Source organism: Cavia porcellus, unplaced genomic scaffold (assembly GCF_034190915.1).
Source record: "Cavia porcellus strain 051 isolate PalLab524CR breed Dunkin Hartley unplaced genomic scaffold, mCavPor4.1 scaffold_13, whole genome shotgun sequence".
Taxonomy (NCBI): domain Eukaryota; kingdom Metazoa; phylum Chordata; class Mammalia; order Rodentia; family Caviidae; genus Cavia; species Cavia porcellus.
This window is the reverse complement of record NW_026947496.1, coordinates 50,336,771-50,355,785: the sequence shown is the minus strand read 5'-3', so window position 1 is coordinate 50,355,785 and position 19,015 is coordinate 50,336,771. Positions and strand designations below refer to the sequence as shown.

Below are 19,015 nucleotides of genomic sequence, written 5' to 3'. Positions count from 1 at the left end.
TCAGAGAACCAACCCTTCAATCCACTGATTCTTGATGTTCGTGGTTTTCTTAGCCTTAGTTTCATTAATTTATGCTCTAATCTTTATAATTTACTCCTTTTTATGTTCTTTGGTGCTTGTTTGATTTTCATGTCTGCTATTGTTTGTTTTATGTAGTTACGTATGCAGGTACCAATTGCATATATATATATATATATATATATATATATATATATACATACATACATACATACATACATATATATATTTATGAATGTTGTTTCTTCCTTTTGGATTGTTCCCTTAACAAGTAGGTAGTGACCTTCTTTGTTTCTTCTGATTAGTTTTGGCTTGAAATCTACTTTGTCTACAAATAGAATAGCTCTCCCTCCCTTTTTCCCCAATGCCTGTCACATACAGTATTGTTTTCCATCTCATGACTTTCAGTCTATGGATTCCTTTCTGAGTTAAGTATGTTTTTCTATGCATCATATTGTTGGATCTTATTTCTTGATCCAGTCTGCCAGTCTGTTTCTTTTGACTGGTGACTTGTGAACATTTAAACTTATGATTATAACTTACATATTTTAACTTTCCTTAAATTTTTTTAAAAAAAAACTCAGCTTTGTTGTATTATTTTCCTGTTGTTGGTTCCCTTTCTTTCTCCCCTATTTGCTTACCTTGCTTAGTAGATTTATTCTATTGGGATTCATGGAGTTGTCTTCATTGTCTTTCTCTAGAATACCTTCAGAAATTTTTGGAGTTATGATTTGGTGGTAAAGAATTTCTTCGGGTATTTTTTATCATGGAAGTGTCTTATTTTTCCATCAGTTTTGAAAAATGACTTTGCACAATACAATCTGGATTAGAGGCTGTTTTCTTTTTTACTTGGAATACTTCACTCTAAACGGTCTTTGAATTAGGGATCTGAATTGAGAAGTCTTTGATTCTGAGAGGCTTTCCTTTATATGTTACTAGTCTCTTTTCTCTAGTAGCTTTTCATTCTGTTCTCCTGTTGAATTTCTGGAATTTTGACTTTTATGTGCCTTGCTGTTGGTTTTGTTTTTTTTTTTTTCTGACTATGGCTAGTTAGACTTCTATGTCTCACATATCTGCATGTCAAATTCTTTTTCCATGCTTGGAGTTTTCTGCCATTACTTCTGTAAAGAGCTTTTTTAAGTGTCCTGTGGGCTATCACCTGATAGTTCATTGATTCTGCTGTCTTATGTTACTCTTCTCTGTATTCTCTAGAAACTATTGGATTAATTTTTATGATCCTTTACATTTTTAAGAAGTCTTTCATTTGATGATTACTAATTGCAAACCTGTCCTCTAGGTATGATGTTCTTTCTTCACATTAGTTGATTTTGCTGCAGATACTTTCAGTAAAATTTTTAATCTCATGAACAGGTCTTTGAATTTGTTTCATGGAATCCAGTTCTTCCCTGTGTTGGATATTCAAGGTTTCTATCACTTTACTAAGCTCCTCTATTTTTTGTGTCCTGAATCTATTCTAGTTTCATTGTGTTCTTCTATATGGTCCTCACCTCTTTAATTATCTGTGTAATTATTTCTGATTTATTTTTACCTAGAGATTCATTTTATTTTTCTTTTTTTTAAAATATCGATTAGCAGGGATTGAACTCACAACCACCTGCTTGCAAGGCAGGTGCTTATGCTGCTGAGCTAAATCCCCAGCCCCAGAGATTCATTTTCTGCTTCAGTATTTTCACTGCTACCATTTCAGAAAGTTCAGCTGGTTGACTTTTGATTTCCACTTTGATGCCCTCCAAATTTACCTTGGATGAGCTAGAGGTCTGGGGTTGCCTCTTGCTTCCTTGTCTTCTCATTTTCTGTTTTTGTTTCATTTTGTTTTCTTCATTCATGCTTGAGAATTGCTTATGGTAGGTAGCTTTATTGCTTGTAGTGAGATCTCCTTAGGAAATGACTACTTTTCAGAGACGTTCAGGCATCACTGACTCTTGACTTTTGAGCTGTCTCACACTCCTCCTCTCAGTTTATTAGGGATAAAAGGTTGCTGCCTGTTTGGCTTATTACCCAGTTATTTGGTACTAGACTATGGTATTGTTTATAAACTCTAGATGAACTAAATCTTGGCATGCAAGGAAAAACAACTGATCTTACTGAGGAACAGCTGTGTTTCCTTGGCTAAAATAATTCAGTCAGTAATAATAATAGTGTTAAAGCACAATGGAGGAATGATAAACTATGGTAAATGTTAATTTGCCATCTTTAACTGTAGATACAAGCTGTATAGTTACATAACAAAATTGAAAATTATGTACAATAAATATCCCTCCAGTAGAGCAGTTTTATCCTTAGGAAAGAAAATTTATAAGGGTTAAGAGGAAAAGATGGAGACAGAAAAGAAAATGAAGAGATTAGGAACAAGGCTGAAGGACAAAGGTAGATTACCCAGGCTTTGGGAAACTGGTGAAGACTGGACAGAAAGAAAAAAGAAGAAAAACAAGAGCTAACCAAACAAAATAAATCAAGAAAATAAAAAAAAATCGGTGATTTCAACCCTGTGGTAATGTTCTGGGGTCTATAGGTTTGTGCTAGTATCCAATTCATGGCATGTCTCTGCTGTCACTGGTGATTAAAGGAGGCAGACAGAGCCCAGGTATATAATAGATGATCTCAGAAAGCCTGCAGTAGGATTAGGGCGGGGTGCTGAATAATTCCAACAAGCCTACAGTGGAAATAGAGTGAGGTGCCTATTCTGGTGCTTTCAACTCCATTGAAGGTTAGGCAGATCCTATCTCTGATAGGGTCAGTATCCTAAATATCTCCTACAGTTGGAGTCTGTTGGCCCTCCATAAAATGACATCTAGCCAAGCACCTTCTCCAGGAGATATGAATGATGCTTGGATTGGAATCACTAACCAGTGTGGTATCTCACAGCATCCACTCGGCCATTCCACTGGTGCGTTTCTTCCTGGAGGCTTCTGGAGCCACCTGCCTGCACTGTGTCTCTGTAGATTTGTATCTTCTTTCTCATGCCACAAGCTAGGAATCAGGGAACAGGTGATTTGCCTCTCCTTTTTCTGCATCAGAGTCTATCTCTCCACACTTTTCCTGTGGGTTCCAGTTTTCCTTTCATATCTATCCTGCCTCCCAGGAATACACCCCCCCCCAAGCTGTTATATTCCAGTGTCTAAATTCCAAATCTTAAAGAGGCTGATTGCTGCTGTTTACCATGTTATCCTCTTACTGGAAGTCCCTGTCAGAACATTTGCTATAGTCTTAGTCCAAAATCTCTTCACTTATTTACTCATCTTCTTGATTTCTAAGGGAACTGAGTTTGGAATTTTCTAGTTCTCCAGTCAATAATCAACACTCTGAAATTAAGTTAGTATAATTTCCTATGAGATATGCTTGAAACTTCAAGGGTACCTATACATCTTGTAAGGACAGTTATTTGGAACTGTAAGCATGAAACTTGAATGGAATTCCTGTTTTCATAACTCCCTGGGCCTGTTGACAAGAACTCTGGAGTGTCACAAGTTGTGTACGAAAGGACCCTCTGCCACTCACACTGTGTAGAGCAGAAATGGATATTACAGGAACTGTTACCTGGGTAGGGCAAACCAGAAATAGGAAATGCCCTCCTCTAGTCTTGAGCAAACCAGAAGAATATCCTAGGGTTTGTGGAATAAGAATTTAGACATTATATTCAAGTTAATCTTAAAAAAGGAATAGGAAGTACTTGGCATTTTTGAAAATATTCTGTCAATCCAGTAAACTCATTTTATAGGACATATAGCAAACACTAAGTAGATTAAAGACTACCTTTCATATCTAGCATATGAGAAAATATATGTGCATGAAGAAACCCATATTGAAGAATGTCAGATAAAGTGAATGAAATTTTTGCCTAAATGTTTCAGAGAATAAGGTCAAATATAGGGTAGAAAATAAAACACTGGATCTCCAACATACTAAGAAACCAGGCACTATTTGTCTTAGTCCATTTTTATTTGCTGTAATAGAATACTTTGACTGAGTGATTTATGGAGAATGGAGGTCTATTGTCTCTCGCAGTTCTGGAGGTGGAAAGTTCAGCAGCATAGGTGCAGCATCTGGCCTTCTTACTAGTTATCATATGGCAGAAACCATCACATGATGAGCAGAGAAAGGTGGCCAAGCAGAGGTCACTTTTATAACCAAGCTACTCTTTCAGGAACCCATAAGCTATGATCAGATTATACCATTTATGAGGGCAAAGCCTTTGTGACCCACTCAGCTTTCAGAGGCTCAGCTTCCCAACACTTCCACCATAGTGTAAAATTCCAGCATGAGTTTCTGAGCAAACAAGTCATCTTGAAACCTTAGCACTGTCTCAGCTCTAAACTCAGGAACTATGTGTGAACATTTCTTTGCCTGTAGGGTGCTGCTTACTTCCTGGCAAAGCCATGAAGTAATGTTGGAATTTCAGAGCTTCTGTTTCCTTCCTCACGTATTTTTCTGGTTCGTAAAGCATCCTACTTATATCCCCTCCGAGTATATTTTGTTGCTGATAATTAACAGCTCAGTGACACCATTTGCTTTCTTAATAAAACAGAATAAGATAGATTTTGAGATGAGAGGTAAGCACTTGTAGCCAGATCATTAGAGTTGCATAAAAAGTAAAAATCATCTTCTACAAGGCTGCAGGCTCCTATGTTTGCTTATTATTTGGGCTTGTCTTAGTGCTACCTATGTTACTCCTGTAGTCAGACTGGAAAACCACACAGGATTCAATCTTTATTGGGCCCATCTTTCATATGCTGAAGTAAGAACACAAGTCACCTTCTAGATGGGCCTTCCTTAGTTTTTGTTTGCAGCTGATAAACCAGATGAATCCCCCTCAGTGCTAGAAAGCTCATTTCCACCTGACAAGCTATCGTCTGTCATTTATAATGGACAGAACCCAAGATAATAAAGCATTTGGCTTGTTTTCCTTTTTCTGTCTTTAATATGGGGGTTGATGCAGACACTTAATGAGCACCGATTCTATATTCTTAGGTATTAGCCTTGTCCCAAGATGAACCTGCAAAATACATGTTTGATAATACTTGTTTAATGGCTTGTGCTGAGAATTTTCAGAGTTGTTTTACTTTTATTGTGTAACTCATGACCATAGATATGTTGTGGAGAGGGTAAAACTGAACCAAAAAATTAATCTTCCAGTTCTATAAGAATCAGCCTTCAAAGTGAATGAATTTTCCCAAATTCAAGGCAGGTTGGAGAAAAATAAGATACTACGATTTAGTCTCAGCAGAAACAGTGATGCACTCACTCCTGGCATATGGCAGAGAATTTATTTAAGAAGAGATTGATTATGAGGATTTGGTTTAGTTACAGAAATCTGGGCTAACAGCCTGGGATCTGGCCACTGCAATCAGCTTTCCTGGGATGGGAGCAAAGTAAAACAGAGAGGAGAGGATCTTGAGAGATCCTGCAAAGATATATAGCACAGACAGGCCCCCAAATGTACATATTTGGTGGCCTATTGAGCATGTGCCAAAGGGAATAGAATACTCTGGAAGCCTTCTGTAAATGGAGCCTAACAGAGAACGCTCCTGAAATCTGGAAAGATTATGTTTCAGTGGGAGGTATGGCCAATCAATGATTTCTACTTTGAGTTGGAAAAAGTTCTGTTAAATTTCATTCTTAGCAGGCTATAAAACTGCTTTGCCAGTATAGTTTTAATTTGCTTCAACATACTAACATTTGCTGAACTTGCAAAATAAACAGGTAAGACTTCCACACAACAAATCACAAGCAAGGTCAAGTAGTGGTATCAGTAATTTTAGAATACTGTCTATAGATCAGGATGATTTTTGATGATAGTGACTTCTGATACTGCTAGAAGAGGTAGAATGAATTTTGTGGACTCCTTGCCTCCTAATCTTATATACTAGCAGGTGCCAGTCTTGCCCTGGCATTTCAAAGTAACTGTAATTCAAATGAGATGTTTATCATTACAAATGTGTTTATGGGTAATTTTGGAACTGTAAGCATGAAACTTGAATGGAAGTGTTATTTTTCTCTTAACTTACTTAAATTTAAACTTACAGTGCTGAATGAAGAATATTAAAAATGACAATGTGGCAGTTTAAGATTCTGGGTGTGGGGTTTGGAATCAGAGGTCAAGTGACTGTGATGACCAATGGGAGAGATTTTAGGAAATGTGTTGAATATAAATTCATATATATAGAGAAAAATTTTCGGTATGCTGATTTTCATAAATATGCAGGTGAAATTTACTATGAGTAGGATAATACATGTGTTTCTGAAATTATTTTACTTAAAACAATTTTAATATAAATTTAGGCTATAAAAAATAACTCATAAGTTTCCAAGGTCTTTGCTGAAATCTTGTATTTTACTTTATCCAGTCAGATACTTATCTAGTGGGGTTTTGATATGAGTCTTTCTCAGCCCTTGGTTTCTACAGAAATCTATATGATTAAATAGGTATTTTTGAACAGATGCATGAAGACTCATAGAATCATTATATTCTACCTTCATTTTATATTAGACTTGTTATTTACAGAAACAGTGGGTTTTTCTATTAACTAAATTTATCTTTATTTCTCTGTGGTATGAAGTGTGAATCTGTGTGGTCTTGAATTTTGGCACTGTCTACTTAGCTAATTTTTTAATTGATGTTAGTCGTGAATAAAAGAAAAAAAAACCTCACCCATAGAAGCATTTTTTTCTTTTTCATAAGAAAGAAAAAGACCTGTAAAGATGTTGTATACATAGCCAGATAGACATCCTTTTTATAGATTAATAAACAAGTCCTTCACCAAGTTGGCAATGTTATGTGTTCTCTATATTAACTCTCCAATTAATGATGATGGAATATACATACATTCACCAAGATGACACATGTCTGAGATGATTGGACAATACTGCTCAGAAACAGTGTGCCAATAAATATTCTTATTCTGTACCAATGTAGCTCCCATTGCCATGAGTTTCTTGCCTTCAAAGCTATTATCTGTCAGGCTAAGAAGGCAGTTCTATAATTAAAATACTTCTTAATAGTTGATTCTAATAGTCTATAGAATAGTATATTTCTTTTTGAAATAGTTTGATACCTGTGGTGGAATTGTATGATCAAAATTTCCGTGTTCGTTTTGCTATTGTTTGTTTTTTTAATCTTTAGATGATTCTGTGACCAAATTGTGTGCTATGGTAGTTTACCACAGCTATTTTAAACATATGGCACTCAAATAAGAACCTTTTATGTGCCATTCTAAATGTCCAAGTGGCTTTTATAATCATGGCAATAGTTGTGATTCTCATTTCCAAAGAATATGGGAAATGTCTCTAAGACATAAAAACAAAAACAAAGCACTCTTTGGTGTTGCCTCAAGGAACAGTGTCCTTTGATCCTTTTAACTCTTTGTTTCCTCTACCTTCCTCTAAGGGCAACCCGTAGTCCTATGTTCAGAGAGTTTTCCTTCTCTTGAAATGCACTAACAGCTGATATCATCACTATTGGTATGTTTGCTAATGGCTGTGGAAACACTGACACCCCACCCTTGGCCAACCAGAGAATTCGCGGATGCTGTTCTTGGTTATGAAAGTCTTCTACTTTCACAGACACTGTGAAGTTGACCCCAAGAATGAAATGATTGGCATCACTCTAGACAGGATCCTAGATACCTCCCCATAACAAATATGCCAGCTCCTCAGCACCTTTTGTGACTGCTCTGTAGAGATCAAATGTTCCACCCATTTGACTGCAGAAAATGACGAAATCAGGGTGTTATAATTTAAAACATGTATCATCTGCTAAAGCTGATAGAAGCTAGAATCCAAATTACTTAACCAGAAGATTTTTTTCCAGAGCATTACTTAAGCTCAATGCATAATAGAACATATTTTTGAAAATCTTAGGGAAACAGCTACTTGTTAAAGGAGGAAGTATGGCTTTATAATTTATGTGGTGTGATATTCAGAGTATTTTTTAACTTACGAAGATAGTGGTCATAATGGAAGGTGACTGGGTCCTTTTTAGTGCTTGAAGTCTATATTCGAATTTCCTTTTAAATATATAGTACTTAAATATATGTAATTAATAAGATATAAATGCTTGATGTGAATTGGATTTCCTTTTTAAGAAACCTGAGATTTCTTTGTAAAAGATATTAAGGTCAATCAGTGTTGGCAGAATAAATCTTAATTTCTGACTATCCAAATATACATTATTTAACTCCAAAGTTACATATAGAATACTTAGACTGTCTTGCAATCCCATGGTAGGCATTGTTAATAGGACAAAAATGTCCTACAGAGATGTGACCTCATTTTTCTCAGTACAGTTCTCACAGAGTCACTTCCAAAGGACAGGGTTACTATACCTTCCATTGTCCATATCACCACCTGATGCTTCAAATCAGTATCACAGTGACTACAATGATATATTTCACCATTTGAATTTTCATGGTTATAAATACAAATAGGAGCAGTAACTTGGTTACTTTTCTCTCGTTGCTGAGACAAAATACCTGATGCCCAAATGAAATAAGGAAAGGTTTATTTCACGTAGTTTGTGGAAGTTTCAGTCCATACTCAGCTGCTCCAAGGCAGGGTGCTGTGGCTGAAGGGCAGCCATTCATGGTAGCCCAAGTGACAAGTGTGAAAGGGCAAAAAGAGCTAAGCATGCCTTCTTCCCTCTCTTATATAATATGCTGGCTACCCCTGCCCCCAGGTGGGTGCAGCACTCACATCACCAATCCCAGCACTAGACAAGAGACCAATCACAAATGCCAGGCTCAGCCACCTGCATGACTGTATGAGGCTTTGGGGGGACATTTAAACAAACCACAACAAGCAGCCACAAAGTAACGTATTGTGTCAAAAGTGAAGAGATTTCTCATTTTGCATCGGGGGATCTCATTGGGGACATGTCTTTATGACAAAGTCTAAGTTCTAACAGCCATAAGACACCCCCCCCCCATCTGACATCATTATCACTCCCAGCACCATCTAAAGAGGGAATACGCATGCATATTGTAGATAATTCCTTTTTTTAATCAATAAACATTTTGGGTTGTGGAGATACAAAACTCTGGCCTACAAAATTATAAAAGATATCTCACCTCCAATTGATTTTAATTGAGCGATGAAATTTTAAAATTTGGATTGAAATTTCTTAAGACACTAGAATATAGGGCTTTAGAGTGTGCCTTTGAACCTTAAAAAAACACAGCGGAGGCTCTTACTTAATCATGGCAATCGCTCATTATAGAGAGACAGCAAGGAGAATGGAAAGAGCATATGTGTTGAAGTAGGATTGTCTTGCTTCAATATGGACTCCATCATAGTAGCTGTGTGACCTTGAACACACTATTTAAACTCTTTGAGTTCAAGTTTATTTACCAAAGAAGGTTGTAGTACATAGTTTCTAGCATCTAGGAAAATCTACATTCAGTACATTTAATTCTCCACTTGATTTTATTTATTTATGTGTGGAAAAGATTATAGGATATAAGTAAAGAATTCTAGAAGAGAGCAGATAGATCAAGGACAAATTAGACACATTTCCCTCAGCTCTCTTTGCCTGTTCTCAGAAGTCAAGCTGAATAGAAACCTGGCTCCCTATCAAAATATTGTTCACTGAGGATTCATCCATCAGATGTCATTTCCATGCAGTCAGTTTGACAAAGGTGAAATAAAATAGTTTGGTTTTACCTTGATTGATGAATTTGAAATGCCAAAATGTTGTTTGGTATTAAGGATGCTGTTTAAGACAGTTGGTTTTAATTCAGAGATTTTCAAATTGGCTGATGAACTCACTAAAAGTGTTTCTTTTTCCTTAAAAGAAATTAAAAAACAGCATGGGGTGGGGGTAGGGTTCAAGAATTACAATTTTTCACATGGCATTAAGTAGTTATTTTAGGAGTACATCTGTTGCTTTAACCCAAGGAGTCTAGCACTTGAATTTGTACAAAATAGAGTGGACTCTGCATTGTGAGTTCTACACATGTGTATTTAGCCAATCTCAGAATGAAAATATTTGAAAAATTTTGCTTCAACTGAATTTGTATAGATTTTTTCTTATCATTACTAACCAATGAAGAACAACTATTTGTATAGTATTTACATTGTAGTACATATTATAAGAAAAGTAGAAATGATTTAAAGTGTACAGAAAGAATGGTAAGTTATATGGAAATATGCCATTTATATACAGGGCTTGAGCATCTTCAGATTTTGGTATTTGTGGGGGCTGGGTTGGAGTCCTAGCACCAATCCCCATAGTGTTAGGAGATAAATGCAATCTCAGTGACAGGTAGTAAAGCAAGCCTGAGCACCTCACCCAGAGTACAGTAAAAGGCAAATCTAGCCTAGTTGAACTGATGTGTCAGGTTTGTGTCTGTATGTATGTGTGCGTGTGTGTGCGCGCGCGCACAAGATTACAGAAAGTTTGAGATTGAATTCGTCACCTGACTCACTTCCTCCATATTGACTGATTCTGTTTAGACTCCCCTCTAATTTAACAGAGTATTTTTATTAAAGCCAGGCATACAAACATCAATTATCTAAGCTGCATCTAATTTCCTTCACCATTTGTTTTCCTCCGTTGGTTGCCAATGGATTAAAAGACATGATTAGAATTCATTAGGAAAATAAAAACAACAAAAAAGAAAAAAAACTTCCAGAAAAACAGATGCTTCAATAAGAACAACAACGTTCAGAATTAAAATAACTTGTGTTTGGAAAAGAAGAAAGGAAGTTGTTTCTTTGACCAGTGTAAACATGCTTGCTTGATTCTTATCAGCCAAATGCCCACTGCAGAGAGACTCAATTAGCATTCCACGCTGCAGCAGACAAGGCCGCAGCACTTCATGTATATGCTATTGTATATTTTAAATCCAGTGTGACTGTTTGCAATAACTGACTTCTAGAGAAAATCTTTCTGTTCACTTCCAACCAGTGTCAGTGAAGGAAAGAAAATAAAGCAAGTGCATTCATTTTATGAACTTGTTAAAGGCACTGGTTTTGTATTTGGAATGCCTATCCTTAATAAAACAAAAGAGATAGAAATGATACAGAATTTCAAAAAGTAGGAAATTAACACTGGTTAGTATATTGCCTATTGTTATCGTAGTAGTTGTAATCAACTACCACTGCAGCCTGGATGCCTTAAAGTTGTCAGTGATAGACAGTGATGCAACAAAGCAAGACAAAATCTGAAGCATGCTATCAAAGAAATACTGATAGCAGGTGCTGCAAGGAAGAGGCCGGGTAATGTACTTGTGATTGTGAGGGAAGCTGAACCTAATCATGTCTATGTCAGAAGCTAGCAAAATGCTGCTTCTGGTCCAGACCCACATAGTAATTGTTCTTGTAAGTAAAATTTTATTGAAAATACCCACACTCTTTCACTTGCATGTTGTCTATGACTATTTTCATGCTACGTTGGCAGGGTTATGTAGCATGAAAGAACCCAGTCCACAAAATCCAATAGATCCAAAAACTTACCTGGTATATAACATTTAGCTCCCCTCAGACTGTCCATTTATTTCAGGATACCATGAAATCTCTGAGGCTCGGTTTATCCATAAAATGGAGGTAGTAAGGCTTGTCTTACACATTTAATGTAAACATTTTGTGAATGCTGAATAAATGTTCTCTTCCTGGGCTTCTTTTTAAAATTTTTTTAGTTGTAAGAAACAAAACAAAAAAGATAGAAATGATACAGAATTTCAAAAAGTAGGAAATTAACACTGGTTAGTATATTGCATATTGTTATCGTAGTAGTTGTTCAGGTTATAAGATATAGGCATAAAAATGATCAAATGAACAGTGACAGCACAAACTTCTTTTTGATGAACTGAGAGAGATCAGTAGTATAGTTATCTATCTCATAGACATACACATACATACAGTTATATATGTGTACCTACATACAGATAACCTTTTCCTTTCTTTCTTTTCCCCTATCTCCCGGGGCTTTCTTAAGTCTGTGTCTATGTTGTGAATTTCAAGCATCTCAGATTTCTCATGACATTTACTCCGTACCCTGCATGATCTGGGTAGCTTCTCCCATTTCCGACCCCTGCCCTTCACAATGATCAGACATTGTGATTCTCAGAGACACCCAACACACGGGAGGCAGTCGGAGCTAAGAGGATTGCCATGAATTCAAGGCCAGACTAAGGCCAGCCTGAACTAAAGCAAGACCCTGTTTCAGTCCCATTAAATTCAAACTATTCCCCTTCTGGGTACTTTCCCAGAAGAATTGAAAACATCATGCCACTGCAATATGTGTGCACCAATGTTTATAGCAGCACAATATGTAGCAGCTTAATCTTGGAAACATCCCATTCTCATCAGCTATAGAATGGCTAAAAAAGGATATTTTTATGCAGTGGAGTATTATTCAGCTATAAAGAAGGATAAACTTGAGGCTTTTATAGGGAAATGGTTACAACTTGAGACCACACTTAAAAGTGAAACAAATTTACATTTGTAAATATTATATTGTCTCCCTACTGTAAAAAAATTGAAAGAGTAAATAAGATCCAAAATGTACAGTGGATATTGTGAATATGAAAGGAAAAGAAAGTGCTCACAAGGAAAGAACAACTGAGATAGGGGAAAGGAGAAAAGAAAGAAGGAAACAGTTGTGTGTATATGTGTCTGTGTGTGTATATGTGTGTGCGTATATAGATATATACAAGATAGATAACTATATTACTGATCTCTGTTAGTTCATCAAAAAATTAGTTTGTGTTTTCACCGTTTGTTTGATCATTTTCTCATGCCTAAATCTTCTAATCTGAAAAGTGACCTTGAAGATAAAAATATGCAGTATATTAACTAGTGTTAATTCTTTATTGTTTTGTTTTGAAATTCTGTATCATTGTTTTTATTGGGGATTTTTTGTTGTTGTTTTTAAAATTAAAAAAATTTTTTCACCTACCTGATATGATACTTATATGTAAAATTAGCATAATTAGAATATTGCATGGCATCTGCTAAGTGCTCAGTAAATGTAGCAATTATTACTCTGTGATTATGAATGTAGCACTTCCTACTTATGGACACTTCCCACACTGGTGCACATTCACACAAAATTTTATATAGTATTGCAGAGAACTCACAAGTTTCTTGAAAACCATATCTTACTTTATATATGCATATGCTGTGTGTTGGCATTTAACACCATTTGCCTTTTAGGCCACATTCCATAGAAGTAACATACAATACATTGTGCATGTCAGTTCTGCTTGACCAAAGATTCTTTATGTTCATCAGGTACATGAAAGGATCTGTGTTGCAACAAAAGTGTTTCAATATTGATTTTTTTTCTTAGTTGGTTTATTTGGGTTTGAGAGGAGCTTGATAAATAGCAAACTCTGTAGTTTTTCTTCTTTTTAAAGTTCATTCTTTACTTTTCATTGTGGACTCAAATCTACCACTGGAAGTGTGTTTTGCAAAGGCAAATGCACAGACACTCGAAAATCTGTCTTTAGAGCATCCGGTTGCCTGCGAATCTGTCAGTGATGCTGCAGACCCAACAGCAGAACAGCTGCCTGGGACCCGGGGACCTTTGCTCTGGATCTGGCACTTTAACATCCTCATTAGATGATCTTTACTTTCATGAAACAGTAAATAGCAATCCTCCTAGTTCTGAACCAAGAGCTTGATGAAGCTCTGTTCTGAAAAATGGCTAGGGATCTTCTGCGAGCTTCACAGGGGTATTTACAGTGACCCTGACTTTTCTAACATTCTTTTTGCCCGGGGCAGAAAAAAAACAATTAAAAGTTGTTGTTGGTGTTATCATGGAATAGCAGTTATTGCTTGCATAATGAATGAACACGTGAAGCACACTGTGAGAATTTGACATGCTTTGTAAATGATAAATAATAATAATGATGTCACGAGGCTTTCACTTTTAAACTGTCTTAATTTCATTCTCAGTCTGAGATTGCAGGTTATAATAGTTAATTATAGAAATAGGCCCAGAGTGAAACCTTAAATCAGATTTCCATTAAAGTGCTTGACTATAGCAAGTGACTCCTGTGGGAGGGACAGCAAGGATAGTGGAACCTCTTTTTGAATGAGCTCTGGCTGCCCAGGGATCCACTCTCCACCACGGGGTCGTACCAGGTCTGCCTCCCTGAGCCACCAGCCCTTGTGTGCCTAAGTCTTACTGTTCTGTAGGAATCCTGGCTGATCTTACTTGGTCTTGGTCAGCCATTTTCTCCTCTTCCTCTAACGGTTCCCTCCCTCCCTCTCTCCTGCCCTTCACATTCACTCCCACTTCCTTTCTTACTCCCCTTCACTGTCTAGCTCTCTCATACCTTATTCTTCTCCCCACTGCCTGTCGTGTCATGCCCTCTGTGCCTCTTAGGGAAGCTACTATCCAGCTGTGCCTTTATAGATCTGGACATGATAGTGATAAGGAAGAGGGACCAAATCTCCATCTCTGGCTCCTGTCTCCTGTCATGCTCTGTCTGACCTACCTGCATCATCTGTGGTTATTTTTCCATTCAAACTTTTAATTGGCTTCTCAGTAACTAAGTTGGAGAACATCTCTGCTTCCATCCTGTCAACTTCCTTTTACCCAAAGATCTTTGGATTCAGCACCAAATCATGTTTGGTTTATTTTTAGGTACAAGTTGCTGCATGAAGAATATATGTTTAACTAGGAGATACTGATACACAAGGGACATGTGGGAATTGAGGCAACAGCAGACACCTCACATTTGACCCTCAGTCCTTGGAATTTTCCCAGTCAGGAGTAGAAACCACAAGATCACAGGCATCGCCTTCCTCCTCATCCCTCATCCCTACCTATTTAGGTACATTCACATGAGTTCAAGTACAGGGTATTGACTGTAGAAAAGTTATAGTTATAGATAGATTAAAGCAGGAGTCCCTTTAACTAGACTAGACAGGAGCATATCTAGGAGAAGCTGACATGTGAACTCATCCTTAAATAACACATGATCAGCAGCCAGGCAAGGTGCCCACCTACTGTGTCCAGCACCGAGAAAGGCTGCAGTAGGGAGATTACAAGTTTGAGGCCATCCTGGGCAACTTAGGGACTTAGCAAGATTCCATCTCAAAAAATATTTGTAAATATGGATATATAGCTTAGTGTAAAGGTTCTGGATTTAATCCCTAGTATCACAAAGGAAAAGAAAAAAATGTGTGGTCTGTTCATTGTAGAGATACATGGACTAGGATGGGCTTCAGAGGATTCTTACTCTCCTGCACAGCCCTCAGAGAGCTCAGAGAGCCCCAGCATTCTTCAGCTTTCATCTCAGACCCCATTGAGTCCTTGTTGCTCTTAAGGGTTTTTCTTCCATTGTTCTGGCAAGTTTCTCTCCACCCCACAGTTATTTGGAAATCAGTGCTGTACAAGCCTCAGTACTTACAGCATTTAATAGCTGTCATTAGAAAGCCAACTTCTGCTTACCAGTGGGCCTGCTGTGAATATTCAGGTAATGGGAGATTTCTTCTTTGGGAGTAACTCCTACCCATAAGTGGTTGAAAAGTATTGTTCATTTATTTTATTTGTAGAGTATCACCTTTTTATTAAACTTCAGTAACTTTGCATTCCCATAATATTCAAATTCATTTAGTTGTTGTCTACTGAAAAAAGTTTTCCTACTTCCTCTGTAGGTAACCTGTCCACTTTCATCATTGCTCACTGAAAAAGTCATGTATAAATATCCATTAAGTGTGTTTAAAGCTGTATGCTAAACATTTCATATGTATCATCTTATTTAGGCCTTTCAACAATCTTATGAGGTAGGTACTATTATTCTAGAGAGGAGGAAACCACATTCAGTAAAGGTTATGTAACTTGCCTAGGGTCCCAGCTCCTGCCACAGGCATAAAGGAGCAATCGTTAAGCCATCTGGAGAACTGACTTTGCAACTAACCCAGTGGTAAGGCTACACATTACCTTATGACCTCGCATACCCCAAGGGGTCTTGAGCTCCAGAGAACAGGAGTACTGAATGAGCAGGGCTCTGGGATGGAGCCAAACACAAAAAAGAGGATTCGTGAAGTGACACTTTCTAAACAGTTACTGTACAAATGAAAGGTCTTCTTTTTTCATATGTTGTGTGCAGTTAATTTAACACACTGAAATAACAGGGTCTAAAAATGGCATGCAGCACACACATATATGCTTTCCAATTAGTGTAGCATAGTTTAATTGTGGCTGCATTGTTGGCATTTTGATGCCTCGAGCTTGATGAATAACTATTTTCTGTGGGTGTTATCAATTAATCTAGGTAATGAATTCTCTTCATTATCCCGTTCTTCATGTTAATTATATAGGATTTTCTTATGCCTATTTATCAAGTCAAGACAAGTACAGTTTTTTTCTTGGCCTACATGCCTTTGAATATGGAATATATACAAACAAGTTAACTTGACAAGTTTCAATTTACATTTCTGAAAGACTTCATTCAGTGTTTTGACTTTGTTTATATCATACCTATGTTATGAACTTGTATATTTTATTTTGGGGTGTGTTTTTTCTTAAAAAGATTTCCATATAAGATAATCATACCTGATTTTTGAAAATGTACCCCTAGCATATTAAGAACTATTACAAAAGCATGGAAAAGTTGGAATCTTTACACATTAAATGCCATACAACAAATAATTTGTGGTTTTGACTGTTGGATAAACTACCATAAATGATAAAAAAAAAAACTTTTGATGTACACCATGAAGAAAAGATATACAAGTGCTTGAAATTGTATTTGACATTATCCATAAATTAAAAATCCAAGTAACAGTATGAAAATAACATAGAAGACAGTATATTAAACAGATAAATGAAAGGTGCTAGAATTCAATTTTAATTCAAAAGAATCATTTATGAGACAATATAGGTCCATATAGTAATGCTGCATATTATTATTTATTAAATAATTAATATAAATTTAACTTTCTTAATATATTCTTAGCATATTCTTAACATATTTTTTTTAATTTTAATTGCCTCTTATTTAAAGCCAGGTAGGTTTGGTTTAGCTTTGACTTTGTGGTTTTGTTTTGTTTTGAGACTGTTTGTCAGCATCTTGATGGGCATCTTTGTTTTTCACTTCAGGTTGAAGCCATCTTAGTCAATATTTTCGGTGGTATCGTCAACTGTGCCATCATCGCCAATGGAATCACCAAAGCCTGCCGGGAACTAGAATTAAAAGTACCCCTCGTGGTCCGCCTTGAAGGTGAGTTTTGGTAATTTTCCAGTGGGCTTACAACCTTTCTGCATAGCTCTGTGACCAGCGTATTCTGGACTCACATACCTCCTGATACAGCATAAGGAAACGCAGGTTAGATACCATGAGGCACACACAGGATGAGAATAGTTCCCTGGACCTCTAGGAGGCTAATATGGATTATAGCTTTTTAGGAGAAGTAGGTATTGTGATTCTCCAATTTTCCAAACTTCCTCCAAAATGGAAATTCTTCTCTTTTGAATAATCTAATGGAATGTATAATCTGGAAAAATGCTCAGAGAATTTCTGTGCTCTGAGAAATTATTTATCAGTGGAGAGCAGTAGCTCTGAAACTTTGTCCCACCAGAAGTTTGAACCCCTTTCCTTGCTAAAATTGAGGCCTCTAAAAAAGCTTTTATTTATTATGGATTGTACTGATGAATAACAGGTACTTAATTTGATTTATAAATTAAATTGGCATTCAATTAATTAGAATTATGAAAATATATACTCATTTTTAACAATGAAATTTTATATTCTTGTTTTACAAGTGTTGTATGTATATATGTTACATCCTACCCTTGTTATGGAGGATAAATACCAAGATCCTCAATGGACATCTGAAACCGCAATGTAAATAACTCGTGTACATGTTACTTTCCCCCATACATACCAATGATAGATTTAAATTTATAAATTACACAGAGAGTTTTACAACAGTAACTAAGTATAAAATAGCATTACACTGTATGTAGTAAAATTTTTGCAGCTATATTTGTGTGCTCTCTTGAAAGAGTGAAGAAAAATAATGGTTTTAGACTGCAGATAGCTGATTCTAGGAAAAGTAAAAATCATAGGAAGGGGTTAGTCAAGTATTATTTATTTTATGAAAAATAACTTTTAACACAATTTTGATAAAAATAATTGCATTGTTCTGGAATTTTACACATACTTTTCCTATCTATCTTAATGGATGCTTCTGGTTTGCTTAAAATATCTGAAGAGGAAATCTGGTCTCATAGAGATATGTAGTTGGAAGTGGAATGAGTTTTTAATAATCTTTCTGTATTTGTGAATTTCTTTCTTAAGCACTATGAGAAAATTTTGTAGGCAGTAGTTTCCTTTCCAAAGACTCACTTTAATGTGGTATCTGAAATGATCTCAATTAACTTTCTATGCCATTATGTCAAACTCTATTGGTCTCTATTATACATTGAGTATATATTTTTCCCATGCAGGATTTGTAATATCATGCATTAATAATTTCTTAAAATGTCAGTTATTCAGATCTCCCAAAGATTGACACATTTTGAAGCACAATATTATGAAATTCACATTTGTTATTATCAACAGCATTTTCCTCAAAAGAATTTTTAAGTATTGGGAAGCTGACAGGTTCACAGTGGCAGGTGCATATTTTCAAGAATTTTGAGTTTTCTGTTTAAAGTACAGATTTTATCTTTGGCCACAAAGCAGTCAGTTTTTCTCATTGAGGGCTCACCTCACTCATTTTTCAAAAAGTATCTGCCAGATAACCAAGTTTGTTAGCCACAGTGTTGGTCATTCTTCCACATGAAAGCAGAATTCCTTGGAAGAGAGAATAGTTCATTTCCATCCTCAGGTGCATACTTTTCCAGCTGTGTGTATGCTCTGCATTTGATCACAGAGAATATTAAAAATTAATAATTAAAAGTAAAATTGAGATTTAATAAAATGGTATTCTTTATTCTTTACTTGAAACTGGTGAACTTTTTGCAAGTATGTAGTCATTAAAAAGAAAATAGTTACTAGTAACCACCGTTGAGTGAATCTTC

The 19,015-nt window shown here is 36.2% G+C and overlaps 1 protein-coding gene across 1 annotated transcript in view; it reads left to right on the top strand.

The window, feature by feature from the left end:
• Positions 1–19,015, top strand: part of Suclg2 (succinate-CoA ligase GDP-forming subunit beta) — a 267,332-nt gene that overhangs the window by 231,061 nt on the left and 17,256 nt on the right. The window contains exon 10 of the mRNA XM_063260219.1: positions 17,090–17,210. Within this exon, the coding sequence (XP_063116289.1) occupies positions 17,090–17,210 (121 nt within the window). The remainder of the gene's footprint in view (positions 1–17,089; positions 17,211–19,015) is intronic.